The 16,042-nt window shown below is 38.1% G+C and overlaps 2 protein-coding genes across 3 annotated transcripts; both read right to left on the bottom strand.

The window, feature by feature from the left end:
• Positions 1-32: 32 nt before the first annotated feature.
• On the bottom strand, positions 33-5,073 carry LOC105384377 (adenylate kinase isoenzyme 1). The gene is made up of 5 exons (XM_048631523.1): positions 4,822-5,073; positions 2,448-2,640; positions 915-1,063; positions 445-621; positions 33-371 (listed from the first exon to the last, which is right to left on the bottom strand). Exons 1-5 carry the CDS (start codon positions 4,927-4,929, stop codon positions 288-290), a joined length of 711 nt encoding a protein of 236 aa, XP_048487480.1. The 5' UTR covers positions 4,930-5,073; the 3' UTR covers positions 33-287.
• A 2,912-nt stretch (positions 5,074-7,985) lies between these two features.
• Positions 7,986-14,461, bottom strand: LOC105385163 (adenylate kinase isoenzyme 1). Of its 2 annotated transcripts, none has more exons than XM_048630216.1 (5): positions 14,221-14,461; positions 13,620-13,802; positions 9,087-9,230; positions 8,507-8,677; positions 7,986-8,228 (listed from the first exon to the last, which is right to left on the bottom strand). In XM_048630216.1, exons 1-5 carry the CDS (start codon positions 14,311-14,313, stop codon positions 8,064-8,066), a joined length of 756 nt encoding a protein of 251 aa, XP_048486173.1. In that variant the 5' UTR covers positions 14,314-14,461; the 3' UTR covers positions 7,986-8,063. The 2 variants fall into 2 exon arrangements, with proteins under 2 accessions (XP_048486173.1, XP_048486171.1); XM_048630214.1 differs by having other exon boundaries at positions 9,087-9,235; positions 13,625-13,802; positions 14,221-14,459.
• Positions 14,462-16,042: the final 1,581 nt, after the last annotated feature.

Below are 16,042 nucleotides of genomic sequence, written 5' to 3'. Positions count from 1 at the left end.
GCAGTTGGGCTACAATTAAAAATGCTTGTAAATCAGGTGATTAGCGTATATTTTTCAATTTCAAGTATTCTTTGTGCTATCAATTATTATTGCAGTCCTGTGTGCTAATCACGAATACCTATATTGTCGACTCAAGTAAGACTCAAGTATAAGTAGCCTATTTAGCTATTTGTAATGATGACATCTTGATAACATTAGAAACTAAAAAAACGCATAGAAACTCCAGTGACCCGCCAATCGAATATAGAATCGACTATATAAAGTCGACAAAATTCGTGATACGCACACTATTTTCCGCCTGGCATAGCTATAGGGTCAAGGAAATACGTAATGTCATCGAAAACCTCATTGATCGGCTTGTTTGTATTTATCTGAAACACAAAAGTAGGTAATAAATTTCAACCACTGCAAAATTAATGGTAAAGATTTTATTTTCCTTCTTACCCTTCTAGCTTTCTTTGGGTATTCCCGCATCAGCATGTTGACATCCCAGGTGAATTTTGCCAGTTTTCTCATGATGACTTCTTCTTTCTGTTCTTCAGTCAGTTCAGGGTCAAAGTAGTAGGTTTGACGAAGACGAGCGGCTAAGATATCTGGTAGCGACTCCAAGTATATGAAGGCCTGGAACATATAGCATCGTTATAAGTTTTAGACTTTTGTGTGGTCAGCAAAAGCATCCTGGTAGGCCATGCAACCTTTTTAGATGGAATGCAGGGGGTAAGAAATAAAGTCTGATAAGTACTACACTGGTCTGAAGACCTTAAACAACGGAGGATCCTGCTGGAATATAAGTTTTGGTCTCCTTTTTATCCGACTACAGCGAAGCGAAAAGGAGGGCTATGATTTTGAGCTGTATGTATTTAACTTACCTATACTATACGGACATATGTCCTGTTCCAAACGTAGGTACTTACACAGATGGGTGCGATAGTCCTCTCAAATATAAGTGCTTGTTTCTTGTCTTTTGGATAACCTTTAATTATGAAGCCGTTGGTGGTTGGCGATTCCCGAATAATTGCCTCCTTTATTAGGTTTACTACTATTTGGTCTGGAACTCTGTCACCTGATGAGGAAAAAACATAAGAGTTAAGTAGTAATTGTTCATCATCATCATCGTCATACCTAATTACGTCATAACAATAGGCACATGGAAATTCAACGGATTTACGTGAAATGAGAAGAGAACTTAAGTTCAGATAACCTAACTAATACTCTCTCATGTACCTAGTCATACCTAAAACCTCAAAACACGCATTTTTTACACAAATCTATCAACACCGCTACTTTACAGCCCAAGTATACATTACCATAAAGGCTTCTACAAACCACCCTACTTCATTGGAAGGAGCCCCGTGTCCAGCCAGTGGGGACGTGATGAGTCGTGACTCGTGATGATGATGACATCTACAAACCTCGCTGTATGACATCAGCCACGCATCGCGCCGATTTCGGGTATGAACGTCAGATTCTATGTACGTCAGATTCCATCGACGTCATTTTCCAACTAGGTCATTTTCCAACAAGGTCAGATTTTCAGTTGGTACAGGCAGTTCCATAATTAATATTAAACACATAAAAATAACCCACTATTTATATAAAAAAACGAGAAAATATTTTAAAATGATAATAATTAGGTAAGTATAATAATTAATAAGCTATCTACTCATAAAAAAAAAACACTTTTTAACAATATATCTGTTACTGTAAAAGCCCGAACAACGGTAAATCCTAAGATTTACGCGTAAAACCTAAGATTTACCAACTCTTAATGGTAAAAGCCCGAAAGATTTTGCGATTCGCACTTTTACCACTATTCACTTGGTAAATCTTAGGATTTACATTATGGCACGGTACGGCCCGCTTCGACTGGCCGCCCTCCTTGACCTCGGCATTCAGGACCTCCTCGGCCGTCAGCAGGCAGTACCTGTAGCGTGCCGCCAACGCGTCGCACTGCACGCTCTTGCCCGACTGCGGGGCTCCGAGGATGCAGAGTAGTTCAAATGCTCACCTAACATAAGCCTAGCTAACAGTCTCGATGTAGTCATTCCTCAAACCTCAAAAATACGCATCTGTTTACTCAAATCTATCAACGCTTCTTCTTTCCAGCCCAAGTAAAAATGATCATAATTATAGGGGCCTAGCATGCGGGGCGAAGGACACGCACGTCAAGACGTTACTAAGTTGTTATCCTTCGCTTTCAGAGCCGCGTGGTGAGCGCGACGCAAAACTTTATGGCCCCACTACACGTCCGCGGATGCGTCCGGAGATGCATCCGGAGATGACCTCCGCGGACGTGTAGAGGGGGTGATTTGGGCATCTGTCGAGGTATTTCACGTCCGCAGACGCATCTGCCACCGATCCGTTTGTTGTCGGTTTTTGTGGCACAGATCAAAGGGTTCAAGCGCTAGCGAGCGTCTTGCGTGCTAGGGCTTCAAGCATCTACAAACCTCGCTGTATAACATCAGCCACGCACCGCGCCCTCTTCGACTGGCCGCCCTCCTTGACCTCGGCATACAGGACCTCCTCAGCAGTCAGCAGACAGTACCCGTAGCGAGCCACCAGCTTGTCGCACTGCAGGCTCTTGCCCGACTGCGGAGCTCCGAGGAGGCAGATGATGTGGGTGCGGGATATGTCGATGAGCTGGTGTGAGGTTGAGGGAAGGTGGTAGATAGAATATTGATGTTAATAATGAAGAATCCTTGGGATGTCAGACGAGACATAGGTAGGTAAGTACTGTTTAATTTCTGTGGGAAACACTTAGTACAGTGAAGGTCAAGAACTCCTGACACCCCTATATAGCTATAACTACAACCCTCCCACTTAGGCGCCACCTATATAAAATAACCTTGAACTACATAAACCTTGTTTCGTTACTAAGACTTATGTGTGTGTGTTAAAAGATGGCGCTAAATATCGACCTTTATTAATTTAAGCGCCATCTTAAATCAAATATTGGAACTAGCTTCATAAAGTTCATGCCAGAATGTTAAAACCTGTGTTGTTCACTTTTAACTATTGCAAGCCAGCTCAGTGTGATACGAAGTGATTGCATTTTTCACCAGTTTAACTACTTGACGGTGTGGTCTAATCGTTAAGGTATTCGGCTTTCAATATGGAGGTCCAGAGTTCAAATCTCTGGAAGGAGTGACTTTTAAAATTTATTTTTATGTTTTTCTTTGTTAATCATTATAGATAGGTTATTTTAGACTATCTTTATCAATATGAACAGGAAATAAAATAAAAACATAATATATAAGAAAAAAAAGCTTTATTTCACTAAACAAGTAAATATTATTAGTCTGTATGCAGAATAATTATGAACAAAAGTAAACAAATTCAAAAATTGTAGAATTACAACAAAGAGAACCAACATGTTACTAAATTTCACAATTTACATCTCTTGTTGTTCTACAATTAAATTATAAATAAGCAACAATTTTATTACTAATTACTTATAAATATGTAATCACTTATCTTAACAGTATGAATAATTATCTTACTAGTTACTAAATAAATTTTACTCATACTTAAACTGGAGACCCATTAAATACCTACTAAACGTATAATAACATAGTTATAATGTTCCATTTCTTCAATGCGAGTTGTGCTATTATCGTGTAGAAGATATTTCTCACGCAATGCAAACAGCAACCATAACATCATCTTTAAAATTCTCAAATTTATTCTTGTCATGCGTTTAGCTATTTATAACAGTTCTTCAGGGCCCATTATAGGACATCCATCTTCGGTAACCTTTAAAAACAATAATTTGATCATGCCTTAATACATATAATAATTGTGACATTATTACTATAGTGTAAAAAGTATATTATGATAATCTATAAGTAAAATAAATGAAAACCAATAATACTTATATAAAGTAACCAATAAAATTATAAAGAGAAAATACGAACCCAATGTTGTCCTGGCACTTAACTCAATTAACAATGACCTTGTTAATAAATTCGTTTGTCATCGTTACAAATTAAAAATGTTGATAACAAATTAATAATGTTATTATACGTAAATATAAATCAGATGGAATTAACAAAACCCATCTCAATGCAACAAAACATTCTCTTCAAGTCTACAATTTCAACTGAGAAATAAATTCAAAATACCCTCTGCGCTTATAATATTTCATATTGTAAACAATTATCACTACATAGATTATACTTTTGCTAATGAACCGCAACATATCCACTATTTTGCAAACGAGTTTAACAAGCTTCGTGGCGTAGCGGGCAAATGGTTGGTTTGCGGATAATTGCGACGCGGGTTCGATCCCAGGTGAAAAACAAAAAGAATTTAAATTTTGTATTTCATAATATTATTGTTCTATGAATTCGTTAGTTTGTGTAAATGATGGATATTATCTAAATGATGGATATAAATAGGAGAATAGTAAAATAGTTCTATATCAGCTGTCTATAGACACGAGCACTACCGCAACATACGTCACACCGACAAATTGGCTTTGCGTAGTTAGAATTTCTATTTGAAATGCAGGGGGTCAGGTTTATCTGCACCTGACTGTACCAAAACGAAGGATATAAATGGTAAGGGGTAGATGATGAAGGCGGGAGAGGGCTACCTTTTGTTGGTATTTGTCCGTTTCGAAAATAACCCTAGTATTCTGCACTTAGGCACATAATAATAGTAGGTACCTGACTTCGGTAGGTATAGGTACTTATAATAGGCACTAAACCACTCAAGAAATAGCATTACCTACAAGTGATTATACAAAGGGTTGCTGATGACATCTGAATATTCAAGTAAGTATATTAACTTACTGAGGTAAGTACTTAGGTAATTACTTACAGGAGGTTTGTTATAAGCTGAGCATCTTGGATCACGACATTTGAGAGGACATCCGATGTCTTTGTCTGGTATAAAGGTGCCGCAGGATGTGCAAATGTTGTCCTCCATTGTTCTCACGGTATTAATATCATCTTCAAAGATTTACTTAGTGCCTACTTGTTGCTTTTTGTGATGGTTTCATTTAGGATTTTATGGACGGCATTTTTATGGAGGTGTTTTTGTGTTGCTGAATTATTTCTAGTGTCACGTGAGTGTCACTGTCATACAACTGCTAGACTGTAATTACCTACTCTGTGCTAGATGAGGTGCTAGACTGCGAAAGCCAAGGCGAAAGCTTCGAAACATCTTCGAAAGCTTTTCGAAAGAATCAGAGCTCAATCCATGGAAGTAATAATACAACAGGAATGCGCACTGCGCCAAAAAACGAGCCGACAGAGATAGTCAGCACGGAGCCCTCCATCTCTTTCTATTTTTGGTGACCATAATTTTAGGTAATTCATGAGACATCACTTCTAATCTATCATGTCGCGAATAGGTGTCGATGGTCTCAAAGTCACCTATTATTCGAATAATTCGATTGCAATGTAGGTACGAATGTATTTTGGTGATATGACAATTGAGTAAACATTGTGTTGACATTGTGAAAATTTGTGAGAATTACTTTTGCTATGTTTCTTCATTGGAAGGAAAGCTGAAATTTGGGCAAATATAATTTTAAGTAAATAAAATTAAGTTGGGTGTAGTGTTGACAAGAAAGTGTCAAAACAGGTTAACATTAAACGCAACTATGTACCAAAACGTGTTTACTCTGTGGGTGTTCCGTTTACATAGTCTAGTTGATGAAAATCATAAGATTTCAAAATAAATATCTCAACCTAAGTGCTTCCGCCGGTTTTAAGCTTGATAAATTATCTTATAATAATCATATCTATGACCAAAAAAATCAACAGCTCATAACTCTTTACCAGCCTTATAAGATAACAGCCACAATAATACCTAATGATACTTAGGTATAAAATAAAACAAAAAGTTGAATGAAACAGGTCCTAATTAATGGAAAGTGATTCAAAAGTACGAATGAATGGTCACCCTAACCATAACGTCTCTCACAACAGTATAAACGTCATCCGTCATCTTGACAACTTCGGTCTTGTCGTAAAGTATTTAGAAAAACTACCAATATTTTTTATGAAATTATTATTCATACAAATACCAAATATTTCATTGAAATTACATGTTTATAATGATTTATTATAAATTTGTTTTTCAAAATGATATGATATGTACAGTAGTCTATAAGTTAATTTAAAATATTTTTTGCATAGCTCTCTTCGTACAAAATCTACTAAAGTTTACACAACTAAATCCTGGCAATTGTTAGAAAGAGAGGAAGGGCTCTGTGGTAACCCTCTCTATCGGCTCGCGGCCTCTTTCACTTCAAATATAAATCTTAAGGTGAATTCGTTAGGTCTATTTTTGTTTGCATCATTTTGGTGAGTGCGCATTCCTGTTGTATTATTACTTCCATGGCTCAATCAGAGAATACTGGCGAGAAGGAAGAGAAGAGATCTATGGTACAAAAAACCCTCAGAAAAATCCCGACTCATCATCGAGCCTTCGACCATTTACAACCCTAGACGGACTCATCCCATACATCGCCTACATTGTAAACAGGCCAATATTTTATTACTTTTGTGCGTGACTGTACTGTCATTCCCTCCTATCATGTCATTGAGTACATGAAAAAATGTGGCAACGTAAGAAAATACAATGGATTATTTTGCGTGAAGCGCTGTTCGAGGTAAAAGAGGTTATACATTAATATGGCGGCTGCCAGAGACAATCTTAAAACATAGACGACGACGTTTCGTTTCTTCAACACAAGGTACCTAATTCCAATGAGCCGTTTTCCTTGACAGCTGTCAGTTGAGCTTTTCGGTAAGCCGATAGATGGCGTGAAAACGCAGTGTACCAACTGTCAAAAATTACATAGAGAGCAAAGAGTACTAAACTCAGAATAAGAACTCACTAGTTGTGATTAAATGTCGGGTGGTAGCGCGAGCCATCCTTCCGAGGCTCAGACTGCATGTGGCTTGGGATAGTGCTAAGTATTCTGTGAATAGTTCTACCCGCGCCGTCACGTAGTGTTCTTTTCTCTATGCGCGCCGTTTGAACGGGTGCTGCGTGCGAGAACTGATTTTCTATTTTTATTTATTGTATGATCCTAAATAAGATCCCAAAGATTAATACAGGAGAAACACAAGGAAACTGAGAAAACTTGAAAAGAACGGCTGTACGCACAATCGCACTGAACGCTGAAGCAACAGTGACATCGACATCATAGAGAAAATAATACTACAATATTCTACCTACCTACGTCACTTTCACATTTCGTTAGCCTCACAGAATAACATATTGTGATCTGAGTGTGTTCTGAGGGTTTGAAAGTTGGTACGACCCCAGACAACGCCATCTATTTCTCCAAAAAGGAACTTTTTTTTTTTTTTAACAAACGCCTCATTTTAAGAATCCAATCGCGAAACAATTTATGGTAGGTACACTTTTCATGTCGACCGGGTGTCGACAGGAGATTCAAGCGGTTCATATAAATTATGATCACTTTTTGGTATTAATTTAAAAAAAAAACCGGCAACACCGACGAAAATTATATCAATATTTACTTTCTTAAATTATTTATATTAATACATTATTTACAGATGGTAGGTGACCCTGTATGTCGTTTTTAGTCGACCTTGTAGTTTCTGCACACTTTTAAAGCACATACACGCATTTTAAAAGGACAAAATTGAAATTAATGCCAACTGTCAAATGTGTGTAGCACCGGCGATGACACAATAGACACTGCTAGAGCGAAATTTGTACCGGGGCAGTAGTGCCCCAGTTTATGTATGGCCGCAATGGCTTCTTCTAAGGGGAATCTAGGGTTGTATATAATCAAAGCATCGAGCATAGCATATTTACACTAAAGTATTCCAGAACCGATGTAGTAGATCCAATAAACTTCTTTAACGAGGAGAGTCAACCTAATTTACTCGCAGTTCCAAATGTTACCTAGGTTTTTTTTAAATTTCATTGTAACAACTATGTTTTGGTACTAAAAGTATGTAGGTAGGTATAGAACTCATAGTCTACAATAAAATGCATAATATTGTAACAAGTTTATTTCCTTTGTTTCGGTCCCACTAGGTGTATCCTGTCCTGCATATCGTGATGATGGTGGTCTACATAGCCGATGGTTCTGCAACGGACGCGGCGGACACCCCGTCGTCTTCAGGCGGCCGGTCGGCGGTGGGGGGCGCCACCTTCGCGGTCGCCTTCGCCACTAGGGGGTCCACTATGTCCATGACTTCGATGAAGATCTCGTCGACGGTTCTTTCAGCATTTATCTGCGAAACGGAGGTGTTATGGATATTTATTGGACTAGTTTTACAGGATTGATACGAAGTCGACTATTAACTAAACGGTAAAGACTTTTCTTATGTACTTAAGTATTAAATAATTTCTCCGTTTCTCCGTACTATCCGTACGTATATAGACGGCAGACTTACTTAGCCACAATAGAAACTCTTTCAACTGTATCACTCCTCATTTTAATCAGAGGCTAAAAATGGATAAAAAGCTAGTGACCGCAAGACCACAAAGCCAACAAACAAGGAACACCCACCCTCTTCAACTTATCAGCGTATTCATCCAAGATCTTGTCGTTGTTTTCCAGAAAGGTCTTCAGCCTCACAGCCACGGCGGCGTCGTTGTCGTCGATGCGGTTGGACGTCAGCGAGCGCGCCTTGATGCGCTCGGCAAGGACATTTTGTGAAGCCTCGAAGTACAGGACCACCTGGAGTTGAGAGGTTTCAGGAGTAACTAGTTGTTGCATGTCTATAGAAATAGTTATGTGTAAAGAAACAAGTAGTGACGTTGAAGTACTTCGTCTGTCTTCTGTGTCCTGCCATATCGTCGGCCATCAATTTCCTTTATAAGTATTGATGATGTAGTTGTAGACGAACGTAGAAGACGTAGCGAAAATGTAGATGTACACACATAAAAAGTATAGGTACAACATGAGTCCGGAGGGGTAGCAGTATGTCGGTAGATATGCACCTAGTTATATCAAAAGGAGCCGCGTGCATTCACTCGTCAAAGCAGCCAATAATTTCATTTTAAGTACAACGTAAGGCACACAATGCTACAGTCAGTGCAAGTCTTGAGGCAGTCCCATAATGGATTAATTAACAAAATAATCTCACAGTAGGCGGTCCGATGGTGGTCTCGAAGGCGATGCCCTGCAGGAGCTCGCGCGGGAACCCGTCCACCAGGAAGCCGGGGCTGCAGTGCGCGAACCTGATGATGGCCTCCTTCAGCAGTTGGAGGACTATGTCTGTGGGCACCAACTCGCCTGGGATGGGATGGAGGGGGGTTTGGTCAGTGACGTGGAGAAGTCATAAAGGGTTGCTATGTACGGTCACATAAAAGCACTCCAGTGGCCTCTTCACGGGTCTGTTATCGACATCAATAAACTCGTTTAGTGCGCGTTCCACCAATCACAGCGCTGTAATTATGGTCAATCGCGATATAGTGATGTTCATCGACGTCGATAACTGTGCTGCGGCAGTAAGAGTCTTTCAGAAACTTATTTATGTTTCACTTATGACATTAAGGGTCGGCAATAGGGAATCGAGGGTTGGCATTGTCATAGAATTATATAGTAAATGATGCTCTACAGCCTTGAAAAAAATCACACAGGTAGCCGAAGAGTCTAGCTAGGTGCTGAATTATTCGAATTTAAGTAAATGCTTATGGATAACTGTAAATTAATTTCGAAAAACCAGTAAATCACACTCCCGTATTGTAACAACTGTGTCGTAATTATAAAGAATTTTCATATGATTCTTATCAAATTATAAAGATAAATGCTTGGACTAGGCGCTAAATACCTTGTTTTTAAATAAACACGCACCTATTTTGTGTAAATTAATAACAAACTTGGGCAATTTTTTCCCTCAAATCTTCATACAAATATCTATGGCGGCTGGTTCTACCTTTTTTGGCATAAGATTTTTTTGCCTAATCTCGTATTGCATAGTAACGTTTGGTCAAAGTCTCGTTACGCCGAAAATCGTATGACATAAATCTCGTTTAGTAAAAAGTTATTTCGCATAACATTGTTTAGCCTAATAATGGTATGGCCAAATCTTGAATAGCCTAATAATGCTATGGCATAGGTATATATACAAAGTAATAATATTTGTTTGGCTTTAACTTTGACGGAGCGTCTCCCTACATATCGCAAACTGTTGCCTTGTATTGTTTCCGCTGTTTGGAAAACGCTCCGCTCCGCTTCGCTGCGCTCCGCTTTGGTTTTGATGAACATGTGCACCTAACACGCTCCTCCTCGCTTTGCTCGTCGTCGCACCTATTTTTAGGTTTCGATCTCATGGGGTTTGTAATAATTATATTGGTCGTTAACTTTCGATTTTTTGATCATACAATATCGTGATTTTCGGGATGTAGGAGAAAAATACCACAATTTGTACATTTACTACATAGCTAATATATTATTTATTAAGATAACATTAGGAGAAACAAGATTATACATAGGTATAGACGAACATAAATTAGAGCAAACGAAACTTAGGTGTTTAAAGATTGTGCCTAAAGAGTTTTAGACGAAACGAGCCTTATGCCACATAAGTCTTGGCAAAGTGATGGTTCGGCCAAAAAAGTTTAGACCATACGAGTTATGCGAAATGAGTTTTGGTCAATAAAGATTATGCCAGATGAGCGGAACCCTGAAAATGCACTAGGGTAGACCCTGCTCCTAGAACAGGGCATGATTTTGTGATTTGTGTGCGAGGATGGAAACTTTGAATATTTTCTTGATTTTTTTATTATTGATGCAATAACATATAGTATTTTTTCTGAGTTACCAACCGAAGTCCGGTTCCCCTCATCTGGCCTAATCTTTATTGCCCTAAACTCGTTTCGCATAACTCGTAAGGTCTAAACTTTTTTGGTAGAATCATCACTTCGTCAAGACTTATGTGGCATAAGACTCGTTTGGTCTAAAACTCTTTTGGCACAAACTTGAAACACCTAAGTCTCGATTGCTCTAATTGTTCGTATTGGTATAATCTTGTTTCTCCTAATATTATCTTTACAAATACTATATTAAGTATGTTTTAAATGTACAAATTGTGGTATTTTTCTCCTACATCCCGAAAATCACGATATTAAATGATCAAAATATCGAAAGTGAATGACCATTATAATTATTACAAACGCCATTAAACCCCATGGGATCGAAACCTAAAGATAGGTGTGACGACGAGCAAAGCAAGGAGGAGCGTGTTAGGTGCACATTATCGTCAAAAGCAAAGCGGAGCGCAGCGAAGCGGAGCGGAGCGTTTCCCACATAGCGGCCACAAATACAAGGCACCAGTTTGCGCTATGTAGGGAGACGCTCCATCAAAGTTAAAGCCAAACGAATACGATTACTTTATATAACCTATGCCATAGCATTATTAGGCTATTCAAGATTTGGCTATACCATTATTAGGCTAAACAAGATTATGCGAAATAACATTTTACTAAAAGAGATTTATGCCATACGATTTTCGGCGAAACGAGATTTTGACCAAACGTTACTATGCAATACGAGATTAGGCAAATAAATCTTAGGCCAAAAAAGGTAGAACCGCATTTTCATGACCACTTTTCGGTTCTACCTTTTTTGGCCCAAGATTTATTTGCCTAATCTCGTATTGCATAGTAACGTTTGGTCAAAGTCTCGTTTCGCCGAAAATCGTATGGCATAAATCTCGATTAGTAAAAAGTTATTTCGCATTATCTTGTTTAGCCTAATAATGGTATGGCCAAATCTTGAATAGCCTAATAATAGGTTTATACAAAGTAATAATATTTGTTTCGCTTTAACTTTGACGGAGCGTCTGTCTATAGCGCAAACTGGTGCCTTGTATTGTTTCCGCTGTTTGGAAAACGCTCCGCTCCGCTTCGCTGCGCTCCGCTTTGGTTTTGATGAACATGTGCACCTAACACGCTTCTCCTCGCTATGCTCGTCGTCGCACCTATCTTTAGGTTTCGATCTCATGGGGTTTGTAATAATTATTGTATGTGTATTATAAATGTATGTTGTATTGCTCGTTAACTTTCGATTTTTTAATCATTCAATATCGTGATTTTCGGGATGTATGAGAAAAAATACCACAATTTGTACATTTACTACATACTTAATATATTATTTATTAAGATAACATTAGGAGAAACAAGATTATACATAGGTTTAGACGAACATACATTTGAGCAAACGAAACTTAGGTGTTTAAAGATTGTGCCTAAAGAGTTTTAGACGAAACGAGCCTTATGCCACATAATTCTTGGCAAAGTGATGGTTCGGCCAAAAAAGTTTAGACCATACGAGTTATGCGAAATGAGTTTTGGTCAATAAAGATTATGCGAGATGAGGGGAACCGCCACTTTTCACTTGTGTCCCACCGGTTTCGGTGCTCAGCGGAATAGCACCATTAACCATTATTATTCTGAGATATCATCACTTCTTATTCTGAGTTACCCAACATAAAAACACGCCATCTATTGAAATCATTTTTTAATTAGGATTTGTCTATGGTGTGGTCCCCAAATTTAAGGGTAAAAGCAAAATAATTATATTTTAACCTTTTTTTATACCTATTATATTAAAAGACCAATTCAATGATACCCAATTTACTTGTATGGGAGAGGGAGTACCCCAATATTTTTTTGGGGTACTCCCCATATCTATGCGAAATATCAGCTTGATATCTTTACCCGTTTCTGAGAAAAAGGGCGGTGACAGACAGTCAGTCAGACAGACGGACAACAAAGAGATCTTATAACGGTTGCTTTTTTTCCTTTTGAGGTACGAAACCCTAAAAATAAGAAAAAATATTATTTCTGCTACCAAAAAATATACTTACAAACATACAAACATACAATCGAAAAATATTACCCGACTCTGGACTTTTGTTCTACGAGTTTTAAAAATTAACAAAAAAAAACCTTTTTCATAGAAACTTTGATGACACATGACTTTTTACCATGGAAAACGAATATTTTTTTTCGCGAATTTGCAAAACTCGTAGAACAAAAGTTGTTCAGAATGACCCCTTGAGTTGAGTCATCCCCTTTCGGCTTAGTATACCCTTAGTATCTACACTTTAATACCTGTAGTTACCTTTCTACAAGTAAGTAAATACTACATTTGTTTAGAAAGCTAATCGGGTTCCGAGTATGGAGAAAAGTGGCACCCCTATTAATTTCTACTCTTTCCTGGTGCTTACCGCTGTAATTAAAAATTATACTTACCCTAAAATCACTACTTGAAAATAATTGTCAATAAAGTTGGCGAGTAAAAGTTTATGACCCACTGTGCAAACTTACATGTGTGCGTGTCACTGCGTGTGCTGTGTGAAGAGCATTGAAAACCCAAATTTGGCGGGGCACGTCACCCTGTACGGGCCCTTAAGGATCAAACTTTAGAGATTATCTCTGATATCACTTTGGTTTACTATAGTATAGTAACTAATACATATAAACATATAATGGATACATATATGTGTATGATACATAAATATCACACATAAAATAGGATCGTATCCTAAAACTCTTATTTCATCATTTGATACTGGACCTCCACACAGTCAATATATTATGTAGGTAAGCAGTACTTACACTACTTATACTAGATAGGAAGGTAACCGTAACCTAACCATGAAGCCTACCACCTCACCTTTCTTCATAACAGCAGCAATATTCCTACTCCGCTCCGAGCAGGTCCTCATCTCAGCCCGCAGCAGATCTCCCGTGGACAGGTGAGTCAGCTCGTACTTGGTCACCAGCTTCTCACACTGAGTGCCCTTGCCGCTGCCCGGCCCGCCGAGCACCCAGATTATGGGGGCGTCTACTAGCTGGGGAGGGTAGAGGATAGGATGGGTTTACTTAAAAGTTTCTTCTGGGTTGCTACCTACGGAATGCAGACGTTATGGAGGATTTACCACCTTAACATGATTAAGCTGGGTTAAACAAATAAATAATTTGAATTTGAGTCCTGAGGGGTACACAGTCGAGAGGAGCCTCCCGGAGTTACGTATGAACGGATCTTTATACCTATGTATGTACGTCCTAGACTCCTAGGTAGTCATGCAGCGCTACCATAGTTAATTATTCTGACTGCTGGTGCTGGCTTATCCTTTAGCAATGGTGACTATTCCTGGAGGCGCTCGGTATGTCCACAAAATTCAGGGAATTTCGGTTACAGCCTAGTACAAGATGAGTTACGACCTACGCGAAGACGTCTTATTTAATAGGGGACTACATTTTCCTTACCGGCAAACGATGAGTACATCCCAATATGCAGGAGTTGTACTTGGAGAGGTCCTTGGAGATCTTCCGGCCGCACCACCAGCAGTTTTCACTCATGTTGGATTGTTTGCTGACTTTTCTAATATATTATAAGTGGATATGGTGGAATGGGTTGCTGAATAGTATCATATTAGTAAAAACCTTGGTTTTATTTCATTTTTGATGTGATATTGTGATGTACTGTCAATTTTAGTGATTGACAATGACAATTTATGAGACCCATCAACATCCCATCAAGTATTCTGAGTAGTATGACGTTGAGCCATGGAAGTATAAGTACATAGGTACTTATTATAATTCCATGCGTTGATCTTTAGAACACCTTACTACAATGTATAGCTGAACATAAAAGAGTAGAGAATAATTGAGGGCGTGGCAATCTAAGAAAGTGGCCACACTATTATAGTATAGAAAACGGACAAAAGTATCACGATACTTTAGCAGAAAAAATCAAAACGAGAAATGTTTCAAGTATTTACTAATTATAAAATGCCACTTTTTGGGGAGGTTTATGTTAAGAAAAGAAATTAGTAGGGGAGAGGGGGGCAGTCTTGAATGAATTTCATTAAATCAAATTAACTGTAACTTAACTATTTCATTGTGTATTTCATAATGTTTTTTTGCACTGAAACACGTGTTGGTTATCCCATTATGTAATTACTATAGGAGAAAAGTGATAGTATCACACATCGATATTTTATTACAGTTTTTTCTTGCTCAGGAAAAAGTTCAAATGTGCCCCGGCAATTCTTCTAAAACTGTGTTTACCGATTTTCCTGCAACAAATTATTTAATTGGTCAGAAAAGCAGTGACTTGCAAATTATTATGTCTGGGGAATTTATACCGACTCTTACACTGAGTTGCAGAAAGGATCTTTAAGTTAATGTCGGCATTAAATGTATTGTTGCCTTGCTTTGATAGCATACGGACAGAAAGAGACAGACATAGATTTAATGTCTACATTAGCTTAAAGTCCCTTTCTGCAACTCGGCATTACGGCATTATTACACATATTTTTACAATAGGTACTCTAACACGGAGAGACCGACACACATAGACACCTACAGCTGTAAAACTTATCGATACCCTTTTTGAGTCGGGGGTTAGTAAAAAAGTATCTAGACCTGATGTTTTAACAACATTAGCATCCAGACCCTGATGTCATGTAACGTTTGACACTAGTATTTTCTAACCTCTATAAGAATAACAAATACACATTGAAAGGCATTCTATTACATCAAAATAGTACTTTTTTACAAGAAATATAAGCAATGTATGTTAATAGTTAGAAATTAAGTACCTACTCACCAGTATAAAACGCTGCTCTTTCATAAACATCGTATATATTGACTAATACTTCTCCAGCCTCATTCTCTGCCAAACATCGTAGGTAAACGCTGTAAATCATCTGTCTAGCTTCGCTGCGAATGGTTTTATTCATTTTCACTTCGTGAACAAACTCAACAATCCACAAAACTCCAAAATTAAGCAAAATTCGATTTGTTTATACAGGAACAGGGCGAGTTTGACATTCAAACCATAGAAACAGACCACAAATCACAAGTTTTTTTTTATTGCCAGGTTTAAATCTGTTTAGTTCCAAAAACATTAATCTCTACTCTTTTGTGTTCAGCTATACCTAAGGGTTTGTATATTGTAGGTAGTCTTTTCTGAAAATTTCATGAGTCGATAGTCTCCATTCCACTTCTAGTAAGTAAATTATTGATTTCTCTTTATAAATATATAAGTCCGTTGGAGTACCAACAGGTCCAGCTACCAGGTCAA

The sequence above is a fragment of the Plutella xylostella genome, chromosome 4, assembly GCF_932276165.1.
Source record: "Plutella xylostella chromosome 4, ilPluXylo3.1, whole genome shotgun sequence".
NCBI classification, from domain to species: domain Eukaryota; kingdom Metazoa; phylum Arthropoda; class Insecta; order Lepidoptera; family Plutellidae; genus Plutella; species Plutella xylostella.
Note: the sequence above shows the minus strand (reverse complement) of the source record. Positions and strands in the feature narration are given on the sequence as shown.